General features: G+C 32.3%; 1 protein-coding gene across 3 annotated transcripts; it reads left to right on the top strand.

Moving 5' to 3' along the window:
• Window positions 1–8,801: 8,801 nt before the first annotated feature.
• On the top strand, window positions 8,802–10,487 carry LOC105155619 (gamma-glutamyl peptidase 5). Of its 3 annotated transcripts, XM_088877822.1 has the most exons (5): window positions 8,802–9,124; window positions 9,194–9,244; window positions 9,622–9,786; window positions 9,907–10,074; window positions 10,227–10,487. In XM_088877822.1, exons 1-5 carry the CDS (start codon window positions 8,918–8,920, stop codon window positions 10,347–10,349), a joined length of 714 nt encoding a protein of 237 aa, XP_088733948.1. In that variant the 5' UTR covers window positions 8,802–8,917; the 3' UTR covers window positions 10,350–10,487. The 3 variants fall into 3 exon arrangements, with proteins under 3 accessions (XP_088733948.1, XP_088733949.1, XP_011069816.1); XM_088877823.1 differs by lacking the exon at window positions 9,194–9,244; XM_011071514.3 differs by having other exon boundaries at window positions 8,803–9,244.
• Window positions 10,488–12,890: the final 2,403 nt, after the last annotated feature.

Raw genomic sequence — 12,890 nt, 5'->3', positions numbered from 1 at the left:
CATGTGGGTGTACTAACGCACAACAATGCAAAGAACGAGACATTCACGATGTGCACCGCGTTGATATGGATCGTGAACAACCTACCCACTTATGGGGTGGCGTCTAGATGGAGTACTGCTGGTGTTATGGGGTCTTAATTTTGTGTAGATAGCACACAGCCATTCCATTTGAAGAACTATAGGAACGCGTATTATTTTATCTGTCACAAATAATTCCTCCCCTAGAACCATATCCCTACCACAGAAATAACAAAGCATTCGCTAAGACCGAGTAGAAAGGAAGGTTGTATGTTCGAGATTGCCGGGAGACGAGATCCGCGATTAGGTTGTAGAGTTCAGTCCTGCAGTTGGGCCCGGCTACAGTAGGTCAAAGAAAAATGTCTTCTATGAGCTCTAGTATTGGGGACGCATCTGATACGGCACAATATTGATGTCATGCACATTGAGAAGAATGTGTTTGATAATATATTCAACTACAGGTTCCACCACTATCGTCTGATGCTTCCGATGTGGGGGTAGTAATGTTCTGATCACCCCCACCACCAAACACGACTAGACCTTCAGCCGCCACACATAATCCAAATAATGTTGGACCATCAGTTGCTATATTGGCAGTTGAGGCCGGACAAGCTTCTGTCCCTCCAGCGGCTGATCTTGCCCGCCCGTGGGCTGTTCCAACAGCTCCAGCACCAGCACTAGCACTAGCACTAGTCCCCCCACCATCAGCGCCCCAGCATATCAGCCTCGATGACGATAGGTAAATTTTTTTATTATGTTATTTTGAAAATCACTAATTAACATAACCTTTCAGTTCTGATTGCAAATTTCACGAGCGCATCAATGCAGTAGTGCGAGGGCACTTTTCCCACCCTTGGAGATGTTTGAGGCATGTGCTGCCAAAGTACCAGTTGTTTTGGTTCGAGAGCCTAAAGGTAATGTATTTTTAAAAGAAGTTGTATTATCGTATAATTTAAATTATTTTTTTAATGTTACTAATTTTATTTTTGATATTTTGTAGAAGACCTACTGGTGGGATTGTGACGACGAGTCCATATTTCAAGTCTACCACATGTGGTCACGCAAATTCATCCAAAAACGGTTCGTCGTCGCCTAGAAAGAGCTGGTCAAGCCACTTTAGCTGGCCAACAAGGTCTAGCGCTAGCTCAAGTTATACTAGACCAGTGTAAACTATTAGAATGGGTCCGCCAAGAATAAGGCCAACCGAGAGGCTAACCCCGCGACGTCCTCTTCTGTACATTGCGAGGGATCTTCCTTTGTTGGCATGCACAAGAGGAAGATGGTAAGTAATTTAGATTTTTTGGAATATTTTATCACTATTTTAGAAATATTATGCTAATTGTTTGATTCTTATAGAGGAGGCAGAGCTCGATCGGCCTGAGAAGCAAATGACAGAATATTGCAAAAAGAAGGCTGACGACGATTGGAGTGGTTCGATGGCAGTTGAGGTGGTTGTACGTATAGTACTAATTTAATTTTTGTTTAAAATAATTTTTGCATAAATTTGTAATATTTTTGTTTGTTTTGTAGAAGCTGTTGGAGGAACATCAGCCTTAGGCTGCGGCCATTTACCACTATACCTTGGTAGTGATGACCGACCAGGAACTGTGGCTGGTAACGGTCGGGGGCAAAAACAAGGGTCGTAAAGTCAACTTTGATTTTGAGGCCCATGTCTCCAACCAGACCTACACATCACCATCGACGCCGCCACCCCCACGGCAGAACATGGAAGGTCAAATGGTCTGGTTAGAGACGATAATAGTCGACATGATGGCCATGATTCCATGCAAGCCGACACCTTGACTGGCGGACCGTCACAGCTGACTGCCTCCAATAAGACTCCAGCACAACCTCCGATAGACCCCCTACTCCTAACGATGACGATATGGACATTGCTGATGAGGGGGGTTAGATTAGTTTTTTTAAAAAAGAAAATTGTAATTGGATAAATTTTTAATATATATAATATTTTTCCATAATTATCAATATTTCGTAATGTTCATTACATTCTATTATTTAATTAATTAAACTAATACACATAATTAAATTTAATTATTAATTATAAATAATATATTATTATTTAATAATAAATATTCTAAAAATATTTAATTTGAAAACGATATAAGAAACTGTTAAAAAACTGTTACAATTTTAAAAAAAAAAAAACCATTCCAAAAATAATTACTAAAATATTTCTAAAAATGTAACCCCAAAAAAGAACAAAACCGTTACTAGGCATATTCTAATTCAAATTAATGCATATTCTACAATCTGTTCCCAATGGTAATCTTAAAACAGTTACAAAACTGTATTGCAAATAAATGATAATCTGTTCGTAAGGATATCCGAAAGCACGAGCAACCTTAAGTTCCTAAAATCGTTCCCAAATATATCACTTGCATACCATGACGACCATTCCAAATTTATTTAAATAGTATTCCAATGACCGTTTTAAAATTATTACGAATTTTTTTAAGCCACCGTTCCAAAATTTATAAAATGTATTTCAAATAAGGAAATCATACTTTTATATTGACATATACAATTAGGAAAGATCATACTGCATGTGGTACATATACTGTTCCCACAATTGGAACGGCTATGCTAAATTGTTCCTAATTATTACAAACACCACTTATAAGGACGAAAGAGTAACCATTTCAAATATCATCTAATATTAATTCAGCTAATAATAGGCCATTCCAAAAATTAAATAATTCATTCCTAAATCTAGTACTACAAATCTCGCACTTTTTTGTAGTGTAATATAAAATAAGTAAGTGTATAACGATCCTTTGATAAAAAAGTCTACACCCTTAGTTATATTTAATAGCAAGGGGCAATTAAGCTGCATTTAATAAAAAACAGGGGAAGGGTTTAGCCTATTTTTAAAACTGAAGGAGTTTTTATCTGAATTTTCAAAATACAGGGGAATTTTTATGCATTTAAGCTATATATACCCATGTAAATGAGAGTTTCACGGTCATGTTAAGGTAAAATAAATAATAGCATAAATTAAGAGTAAATTACAACGAGCTCTTTTGAGATTTGTCATAGCTACAAATACTCCATTGTTATTTGAAAAATTATAACTATCTCCCACCTAAATTATAACTATCTCCTTATGACAGCTCATCATAGGAAGGTGTTTGTTAGAGTTTTTTTAGTTTTCAAGAGGGATATTTATAATTTTTTTAAATAAGAAGGGGTATTTAATTAAGACAAACATAAAAAAAATCCCTCGTAATAGAAATTAAAAATTTAATAGAATTAAGGTTGAAGACTAAAAATTATAACTTTTAAAAGTTATAAAATGCAATGTAGTGCATACAAAAAGAACGCAACCAAAATAAATAATAATAATAATAATATTAATAATAATAATAATAATAATAATTAACTTGTTGAACGTAAATTAAAATACAAAATTTTCAAAATTGTCAGTAAGAATGTCAGCGAGACAGCTGCGCTTACTTGTACTATCAAAATATTAATCTTATTACAAATAAATGTAAACCTCAAACTTCTAACCTCAACATTACTGTTTTTTTATCACTGATATCTTAGTCTAATAGTTAAAATTGAGATTTCACAATTAAATTTGAGATTATGAATCTATCTATATGTGAGTATTTGTTTCACTTTATGTGAGTATTTATTTCATTTTATATAAATCTATTATAATTTATTTTATAATTTTTAGTTATATTTGTGTGTTAATCGAATTAAAGTATTGTCCAACTACTCAACTTATTGAAATATTTTATATAATCATATTATTCTTGGACCTGAGTATGTGAGTACAGAGCTAGAAGAGCCTAATTGCAGGGCAGCAAGGAAGACATTTATTGTATTCAAGCCCGCATTAATATACCCAGAACGCTTCCTTCAATTTCGACCCCAATACTAATTTAGGTATCGAAAGGTCTTATATAGCTGTGGACTTCCCAACAAATCTAACGATCTGTTCTTTTCAGGTCTCAAATATTGTCTGAAGGCTTTCGAAGTGACTAACAACCTCGATTCAAATCACATATATTATTGCTTCTATATATATATTACTGCTCTTTTCCCCGATTGTACGTTAATCGTAGCTTAAGGACAATACGTAAAACAAAACTTGGTTTGACAAAGACAACACACTAAGATATTCATATGAAAAGGAAAAAGAAAAAAATGACAGGAGTACGTGATAAAATTATCTCATGGGCCCAAAACAAAAAAAATAAAAGAGACAAGAAGATATTACTGCCAAAATTTGTACATGTTGTCTCGACAGAGATTTTAATTTAGACATGTAATAAATGAGTATGAACGTGAACCATACGCTGATTATTGATATATCGAATTGGAAAGCATATGAAATAAACAAACCAAAACAGTAGGGCCTCGTTTGATTCATATAATAGAATTAAGCATAGTAAGATTGAGTGAGATGGAATATGGAATAATAATTAATTTTTTATCATTCAGTATGATTTGATGAAATGTGATCTGTTATATCCCATGTGATATTATAATTTGCTCTTTAATTGAAGAGATTACAGAATTTGATTAAATATAGAAAGATCATTTAAGGGTATTCTTTTTCAAGTTATTTTTATTTGAATATTTTAGTTTGTGAATAATTAAAAAAACAAAACTCTCAATATATATTTATTGAAATACAATTCTTAAAATAAATATTTTTGCAGGGCCTTTCACGTCAAGTAATTAATTGCCAGCCATCATTAACCAAGTTATATATTCAATTATTATGATGTTATTCTATTCTTAACATATTATAAAAAAAGTTAGAAAAAATAATATTTTTTAGTAAATTTATAAGATTCAAAATATCTTATTTTGAGATTTTATAAGTTTTTTAAAGAAAAAAGGGAAAAAATCCGAATAGTCCTCTATTTATATCCTAAAATTGTTTTGGTCCTTTAACTTTGACAATATTAATTTTAGTCTTGTATCTTTCCATTTTGCTTAGATTCGGTCGTTCAGCCAATTTTATGACCATTTTGCCCCTTTTGGTAATAAAGCCTAATAGTCCATTTTAATGCTCTAAAAATGGCCCAATATGCTTCTAAAATAAATTAAAACCCTATAAATTCATACCTTACTTCGACCGCTCTGTTTTCGGGTTCTCTAAGTCCTTGATTTTACGGACTTCCTCCAACCACACTACCGCAACAGATAAATCGCAAGCACTTGCCTCATTCAGTAACAAAACAACACAACCCTATATTGTTTCCTACCTTAGGGCATAAAAGGGACTCCAATGGACTTAATAGAATTTTGAACAAACAAGTTGAACAGAAGCCTTACTCTTTATTCAAGAAATATATGGAATATTATATAGATATTATTCCTCCGTTGGAGGAGACAACTGTTTAGTCTCTCATGGATAGATGACTTGACTCATTGGGAAAACCCCCATAAACTGCAAGATTAAAACACTACAAAAGATTGAAAAGACTCAGAATTCTAATGCTTTGAAGAGTAGGACAAGTTTTTCTGATGATCCCCCACTACTTGATTGCATCTTTATTTATAGGTGTCCGCGGACTTCAAATTCGGACTCCAAACTTATTTTTTGATGATATCATTGCATTCGTCATTATCTTGTCTCTTTCGAATGACGTTACTGCGTTCGTCATTGCTTCGTCCTCTCCAGCTGTTGGTTATAATGGCTTGTTGGTCATGTGATTTTCAGCTGACTATCCTGCTTTGCCGACTGTTGGCATTTGTCACTTTCTGCCGTCAGTCTTATCCTCATTCTTTTACATTCTTTAATTTTTTATTTCTTTATGTAAAATTTTTTTCTTTTTCTGTTGTCCTGGTCTGATTTGGGTTTATTTTGTGTGACCCGAATTTTTATCCCGAATAGGGGCTTCTCTTGTTTTTCACAGGAAGGGCATAAATTATTATGCCATTACCCAACATGCAACATGTTGCACGTCTTCATTCTTGTTGCTTCGATCGCCGACAACTTATTCTCCCAAATTAACATCATCTTCTTTTCGGATAAGCTTTCTGCGAACTTAATGCTTTTTTAAAAAAAGTACAGAAAAAAGGAGGACGACAGCTGGAGCGTGCCGAGGGCAGCTGATGTGGCGGTAAGTAAATTATTAATATTATTTTTTTATAAAAAAAATTAATTCTTGATTAAATGTACTAATAATTGTGTTTGTTTTTGCAAGAGACGTTCCAGAAGCTGATAAGGATCGTCAGCCTTAGCCCATGCTCGAGGACTATGATGCCCTGGCCGAATCGGAGGCCTTGGTGGCGACGACGGAGCAACATATATGGTTGGCTGTAGTTGGGGGCAAGAACATGGGTCGAATATTCAGCCTTGGTTTTGAGGCTCACGTCTTTAGTCGAACCTTCACATCACCATTGCCAAACCGACACTTCTACTACCAAATCCGGCCATAGAGGACCGCATCGGCTGCCTCAAGAGGATGATGGCCGACATAATTGTATGGACATCACTGACGAGGAGGGGTTAGATTACATTTTATTTTTTTTTTAATTTTTGTAACTAGATTATTTTTCATATTAATATAATATATTTTTAATCATTCTTGTTTCATAATATTTATGACATTCTATTATTTTATGTTTATTTATTTAATTAAATTCAAAATATAATTAATTAAAAATTTATTAAATTAATGTAATTAGATATTAAAATTTATTAAATAAATGAATAAATTATAAAATATAAAAACATTATAAATTATAAATAAATTATAAAATTAAAAAATTAAGAACAATTTTAGTAATGGTAAAAAAATATTACAAATTTAAATAAATGATCGTTCCAAATACCATTATTAAAACAGTTCTAAATACGTATTCCTAAACTGCATTGAATGTTCCAAATACCATTGTTAAAATCATTACAGGTAAGTGTTCCTAAATAGTGGCTGACCATTCCTAATACTATTGCTATTTCAGTTTTAGGTACGTGTTCCAAACTAAAAAAGACCGTTCCTAATATCATTACTAAAACAGTTTTATATACGTATTTCTAAATAAGACTAATTATTCTTAAAACTGTTGCAGAAGACTGTTTTAAACAAAAATATAACCGTGCCTAAAAACATATTGCAAAATTGATAAAAAAAACCAGGGAAAAGTATTATTTTAGTCCGCTAAGTATGCCTAATTTTAATTTTAGTCCGGTAACTATGTCCATTTTTGTTTAGATCCAGTAACTTACGAAATTGCTTACTTTTAGTCCTTTGGCAGATTTTTGAACAATTTTACCCATATGCAACTTTTGAAAGGCAGTTTTAGTCCATACGCACTCATAGGGGTAAAAATTGTCCAAAAATATCCCAAAGGTCTAAAAATAAGTAATTTTCTAAGTTATTGGACCTAAACAAAAATAGACATAGTTATCGAATTAAAATTAAAATTAGGCATATTTAACGGACTAAAATAATACTTTTCTCAAAAAACTATTCCAAAGACCGTTTCTATATTTATCACCAATTCAAATAAAAATAAATTCAAAATTCAGGCACGAGTATTATAAAGACCGTTCCAAAGTAACCCGATAAAAATAATGTAATCATTCTAAATTTCATCATAATAATTTCAATAAAATTTTAAAGTGCCCGTCTAAAATAGGAATGATCATGTATAACCATTCATAAATATTTGTAACGCCATTAATACGGATGGATGTCCAACTGTTCCAAAAATCGGTCCAAATTAGTTCGATAACTTGCCGACCCTTTCAAAATAAAAAAAATCGTTCCTAAACCAACCAAAATCCCGCCTCTTTTTGTATGTAAGTCTTCTCCTATTGTATCAAAATAATAATAATAATAATAAGAATTGACTTTGTAAAATTGTGGATGGCCAAACGCTTCAAATTCTGACTTCCCCCAAAATGCACATTATCACGTTTAAATAACCAACAAGTGATTATATATAATAATTGAGACTGTCAAACGCCTCTAAAATTAATCATGATTCATCAAAATTGATTTTTATATATAAACTGTATTTCTCTTCCAAATGTAATTATATTACATTTGTTGTTGCATTCAACGCCACATGAATATTAAAATTGTATTATTTATTTTATTTTTAAAAAAAATTATGCCTACAATATGTATATATAATGATCATTGGAATCGAAAAAATGCAACAAATTAAATTTCAATAATTACAAAATCCAATCGTTTTAGATAATATAGGCCAGTGGTGGAGTTAACATTCTTATCATCATAATTCAAATTTAGAAATTATTTTTAAAATTTCAATCGTTGAGTCAAACTCAGCTAATTAAGGAACAAGAATGGAAATTACACCTGATTGAACAATTCTTTCCACGTAGGAATAATATTTTTTGTTCCAGTTAGGAATAAAAATGAAACCGCGTTCAATTAAAAATTTCCTGTTTTTGTCTCTATCGGACAGCAATTATAGAAAAGAGACAGAACCTACACCAACCGCCAATTTTAACTATTATTTTCTTTTAAATAAGCACGTGAATATTTTTGTTCTATTTTATTTTTTTTAATAAAATTTAATTCATTACATCATTTAATATATTTGAACTCAAGATTGATATCAACATATCGATAATTTAAAATATTCTTAAAGAAAATAAATAAACAAAAACCTACAGTAAAAGTAGGCTATCCACTTAATAAAATTTGAATTTACAGTCTTTTTTATTATGAAATATCAATTTTATCGCTCGAACAAGGCCTTGTTGGCTCGAGTTAGGCACTATTATTCCCATCCTTTTTCCTCCTATAAAAAGGGTTCAAACCCTATTCCAAACCATACCAACCTGCCAAAACAAATCATCCATCTCCACTCTTGAAAACCCGTTTTACCAACATCAACTTTCACACACAGTACACACACTGCCAAGCAAGACACAATGAAAGAAATGAAGGTCCATGGGGAGAAAAGATATGCACTTCTGCTAGCAGCAACGGACTCCGAGTACGTGAAGAAAGTCTATGATGGATACTTCAACGTGTTTGTGGATGCATTTGGGGATGATGGGGAGAAATGGGACTTATTTCGGGTAGTCGAAGGCGAGTTCCCGGAGATCGATGAGCTCCATAACTATGAAGGTTTTGTGGTTAGTGGGAGCCCTCATGATGCTTATGGTGATGAGTATTGGATTCTTGAACTTTGCTTTCTCTTGCAGACTTTGTTTGCCATGCAAAAGAAAGTTCTTGGCATTTGCTTCGGTCACCAGGTGTGCTGGTTGAATCAATGTTTGAAGTTCAATTAAGTTTTTAGGTATATATATATCACTACAAGAAAATAGGGTATATGAGGAAATTTTCCGTCTCTAAAATTTAGTCACACTGGTCCCAGTACAAGTGCAGTGACGAGAAAAAAATTAGAGTCAGAAGTTTCATGTTTAAAACCCTACTTTTCTTTAGTGAATATATATATGTGATTAAAGAATTTGAGCTAATTTGTGAATTTAGAATTAGGGTAAATTACAATGACCTATCTTGAAGTTTGGTATAATTATTTGTAATTATTCTATATACAGTACTTTATCCAAAAGTCTGGAATGTATTGACTGCAACTTATATAATTACACTAAATTGTGTTGATTTGCAGGTCTTATGTAGAGCTTTGGGGGGGAAAGTTGCAAGATCCCATAGTGGTTGGGATATCGGAGTTAGAACGGTGAGCCTTACGGAGGATTTCTACTCGTATGGATTATTCAATGGACTGGATGAGATCCCTCCAACTCTCTCAATCATTGAGTGCCATCAAGATGAGGTATATACGTACAACCTTAAATTTGATTTGCATGTGTTCCGGTTGACACTCAGAAAGAGGGCTACTGCGTGTTTGTGTCTGAAATTTGTTTGAAATACATATATGATTGTTTTAACACAGGTGTGGGAGGTGCCTGAGGGAGCTCAGCTACTTGCATTTTCTGATAAAACAGGAGTGGAAATGTTCACACTTGGAGACAACATCCTAGGAATCCAAGGCCATCCTGAGTACACCAAAGACATTCTTGATAATCTCATCGATCGTCTGCTTTCCAACAATTCCATTGAGGTACGTAAAAGTAATCTTAGTAATCTCATACAAATTATAATGATCTTGCCCAAAATCGGCGAACCCTACTCTAAAATAATACGATGAATTGATTCTTGATAAGGGTTTTCTTTGTACTAATTTTTCTGGTCTCGATTGTGGTTTTACGACAGAGGTGTTTTGGTGAAGAGAAGAAGTTGCAGTTGATGGAATCAGAACCTGATAGAAAATACTGGGAAAGGATTTGCAAAAGCTTTCTCAAGGGTTCTTGGAGTCAAATACCTACATATTTTTGAGGAATTTCCTTTTTTTTTTAGCCCTTTTTCTTAATGGGATTGTTACTTTGTGTGCAAAAGTAGTGTAAGCTAGCAGAAGAATATATGTAGGGGATATTGCATTTTGTCATCCCATAATTTAGTTTATGTATATTCTTACTCACATTACTTCCGGAACTCTGGAAAATAGTTCGTAATTTAAGAAAACAAAAAATGCAAGCAATTCCTTATGATATCGTAATTGAGCAAATTACCCTTTTATGAAACAATAAATAGCAATTTACCTTCCTATACTTATTAAAATACAATAATTTACCTTCTTATACTTTTTAAAATGAAGCAATTTACCTCCCTATATAAGGAGGTAAATTGCTTTATTTTAAAAAGTATATATGGGGGTAAATTACTAGATTTTTTTCATAAAAAGGTAATGTGCTCATTTTTGATATCACAGGGGTAAATTACTATTCACCCTTTAAAAAAATTATCGTTTTTATTTCTCTTATCAAATTCCATCCTTGAGAAAATATAAAGTAAAAAAATACGTGCAAGTTATATGATTGTTTCCTTTCATTCTAAAAGATAACAACAACTGCATGTGATTTTTTTTTTTTTTCAATTTTCTAACATAAGCTAAATAAATTGACTGAATTTGGAAGTTATGGCAATTCTTTTCAAGTCCAGTGAGTAATGGGTTGAGAATGTACGTATATCTAAATTATGTAAAGAAAATGACAATTTTTCCTATACATGAACTCCAAGCCAACTTCCTGGCCGGGGATAATTAAAAAATATAGGTTTAAATGTATTTTATTCCAACAATTAAGATTATTTTGATGTTTTTATCCTTTAATTTTTTAGGGCAATATTTTGATTTTGTATTTTTTTTATTTTCATAATTTCATTTGTTTTCCTCGCTGGAAAAATATATATTGTGTGCATCTCACGCTACCTTTTAAGAATACGACTGCTATTCCTATTGGCTTAGTTTTGTCACAATTTAATCTTTTAACTTTTTAGGGTAGCATTTTGGTCATGTATCCTTATAACTTTTGCGATTTCACTCTTTTTTTTTTTTTTTTTTTGCTGAAGTTCACTCTTCGTGTCGGTGGAGGTGAACTCCAGCAACAATAAGGATTAAAATCACGAAATTTAAAAAATGACAGAACCATAATAATAACCTAAAAAATTAAAAAATAAAAAGGCAAAATACCTAAATTATGAGATTAAAAATACAACAATATAAATATGGAGAAGTTGTCTGGCCCAAATGAATATTGATACGTGCAAATTGCACAGGCGACGCAGTGGGCGTGAAGATAATAGTACTATATGTGAGCAATTAGTTGAAAAATATTCGAATGAGGCTGCTTTATTTAACCTACATGGACCATTAATATTCATGAGGAATCCCGAATATTATTATATTCGATGCGTCACGTACACCTAATATTAAAGAGATACCAATGTTGAGGGCAGAATTAATTACATTTTTAGTGTCATAGAATATTAGGTGGTCGAACGAATTAAATATATTCTAGGGTTTATAATTTTTTTAAAATGTCCCAAGTTTGAAAAAATTATACATTTTCTAAACCTAAATTCTGTTAATTTTTTATCGAAGGAAGCTGCCATTCATTTCAAATTTTGGAGGGAAGAATAGAGGTTGAAACTTTCATTTTCATCCCCACTTTGATGTCCTAGCATTTTTAGTCCCAAGCTTTATAAAAGTTCTACGATTTTTTTTCAAAATTTTGATTCTAAGTACCTTTGAAACATTTTGTTTATAAATAGTGGTGGCGATAAGATTTGAATGATTTTTTTTTTTTTTGACCTGACTCTTATACCATGTTAAATGATTATTTTTATATAAAAAAGTTTAAATTATTAGAGAAAATAATAATTTAATATTAATATTTTAACATCATATCCTATCATCTCATTCACAAAGGGATTAAAATATTGAGCGACAACCTAGTATGTCTAGGGTAGCACCGATTGGCTTTCAAAAAGAAAAATTCTTATCAGCATCAAGTTTAAATGGATTAAGTCAAGGAAAAATGGCATCTCGCTCCCCTAAATTTGGACTCTTTGGCACATATCCCCTCATACACCAAAAAAGTTGCTTGACACTCCAAATTTTATACCGTTGGAGCACATTGTCCCTTGGAATCTATTTCTGGCAAGAAATGGCTGCAGAAGAATATTATGCACTCCGGTGGTGATTTCTTGCCAAAAATGGAGTATAGGGGGGAATGTGCTCAAGTGATATAAAGTTTGGGGGAAAATGCAATTTAGCCCTGCAATTAAAGAGAGTGACATTTTTTGTTCTGTACGAACTGATTTTTATAATTTGGTTTTATAATTTTAAAATATTAATTATTTTCAGATTGGAATCCCAATTTAATTGTGTCATATACAATTCACATACAATTTTCTAGCTAAATTGGCTGAAATGGGATTAAATTGCAAAAATTAATTCATGAAAAACCAAAAATGTCATCCTCCTTAATTACAGGGCTAAATTTTTTTTTTCCCCGATAAAGTTTGGAAGGTGAAGCC

Source organism: Sesamum indicum, linkage group LG2 (assembly GCF_026168435.1).
Source record: "Sesamum indicum cultivar Baizhima isolate 11 linkage group LG2, ASM2616843v1, whole genome shotgun sequence".
In the NCBI taxonomy this organism is placed as follows: Eukaryota; Viridiplantae; Streptophyta; class Magnoliopsida; order Lamiales; family Pedaliaceae; genus Sesamum; species Sesamum indicum.
The sequence above is the reverse complement of the archived record's forward strand: the minus strand, read 5'-3'. Positions and strand labels throughout refer to the sequence as shown.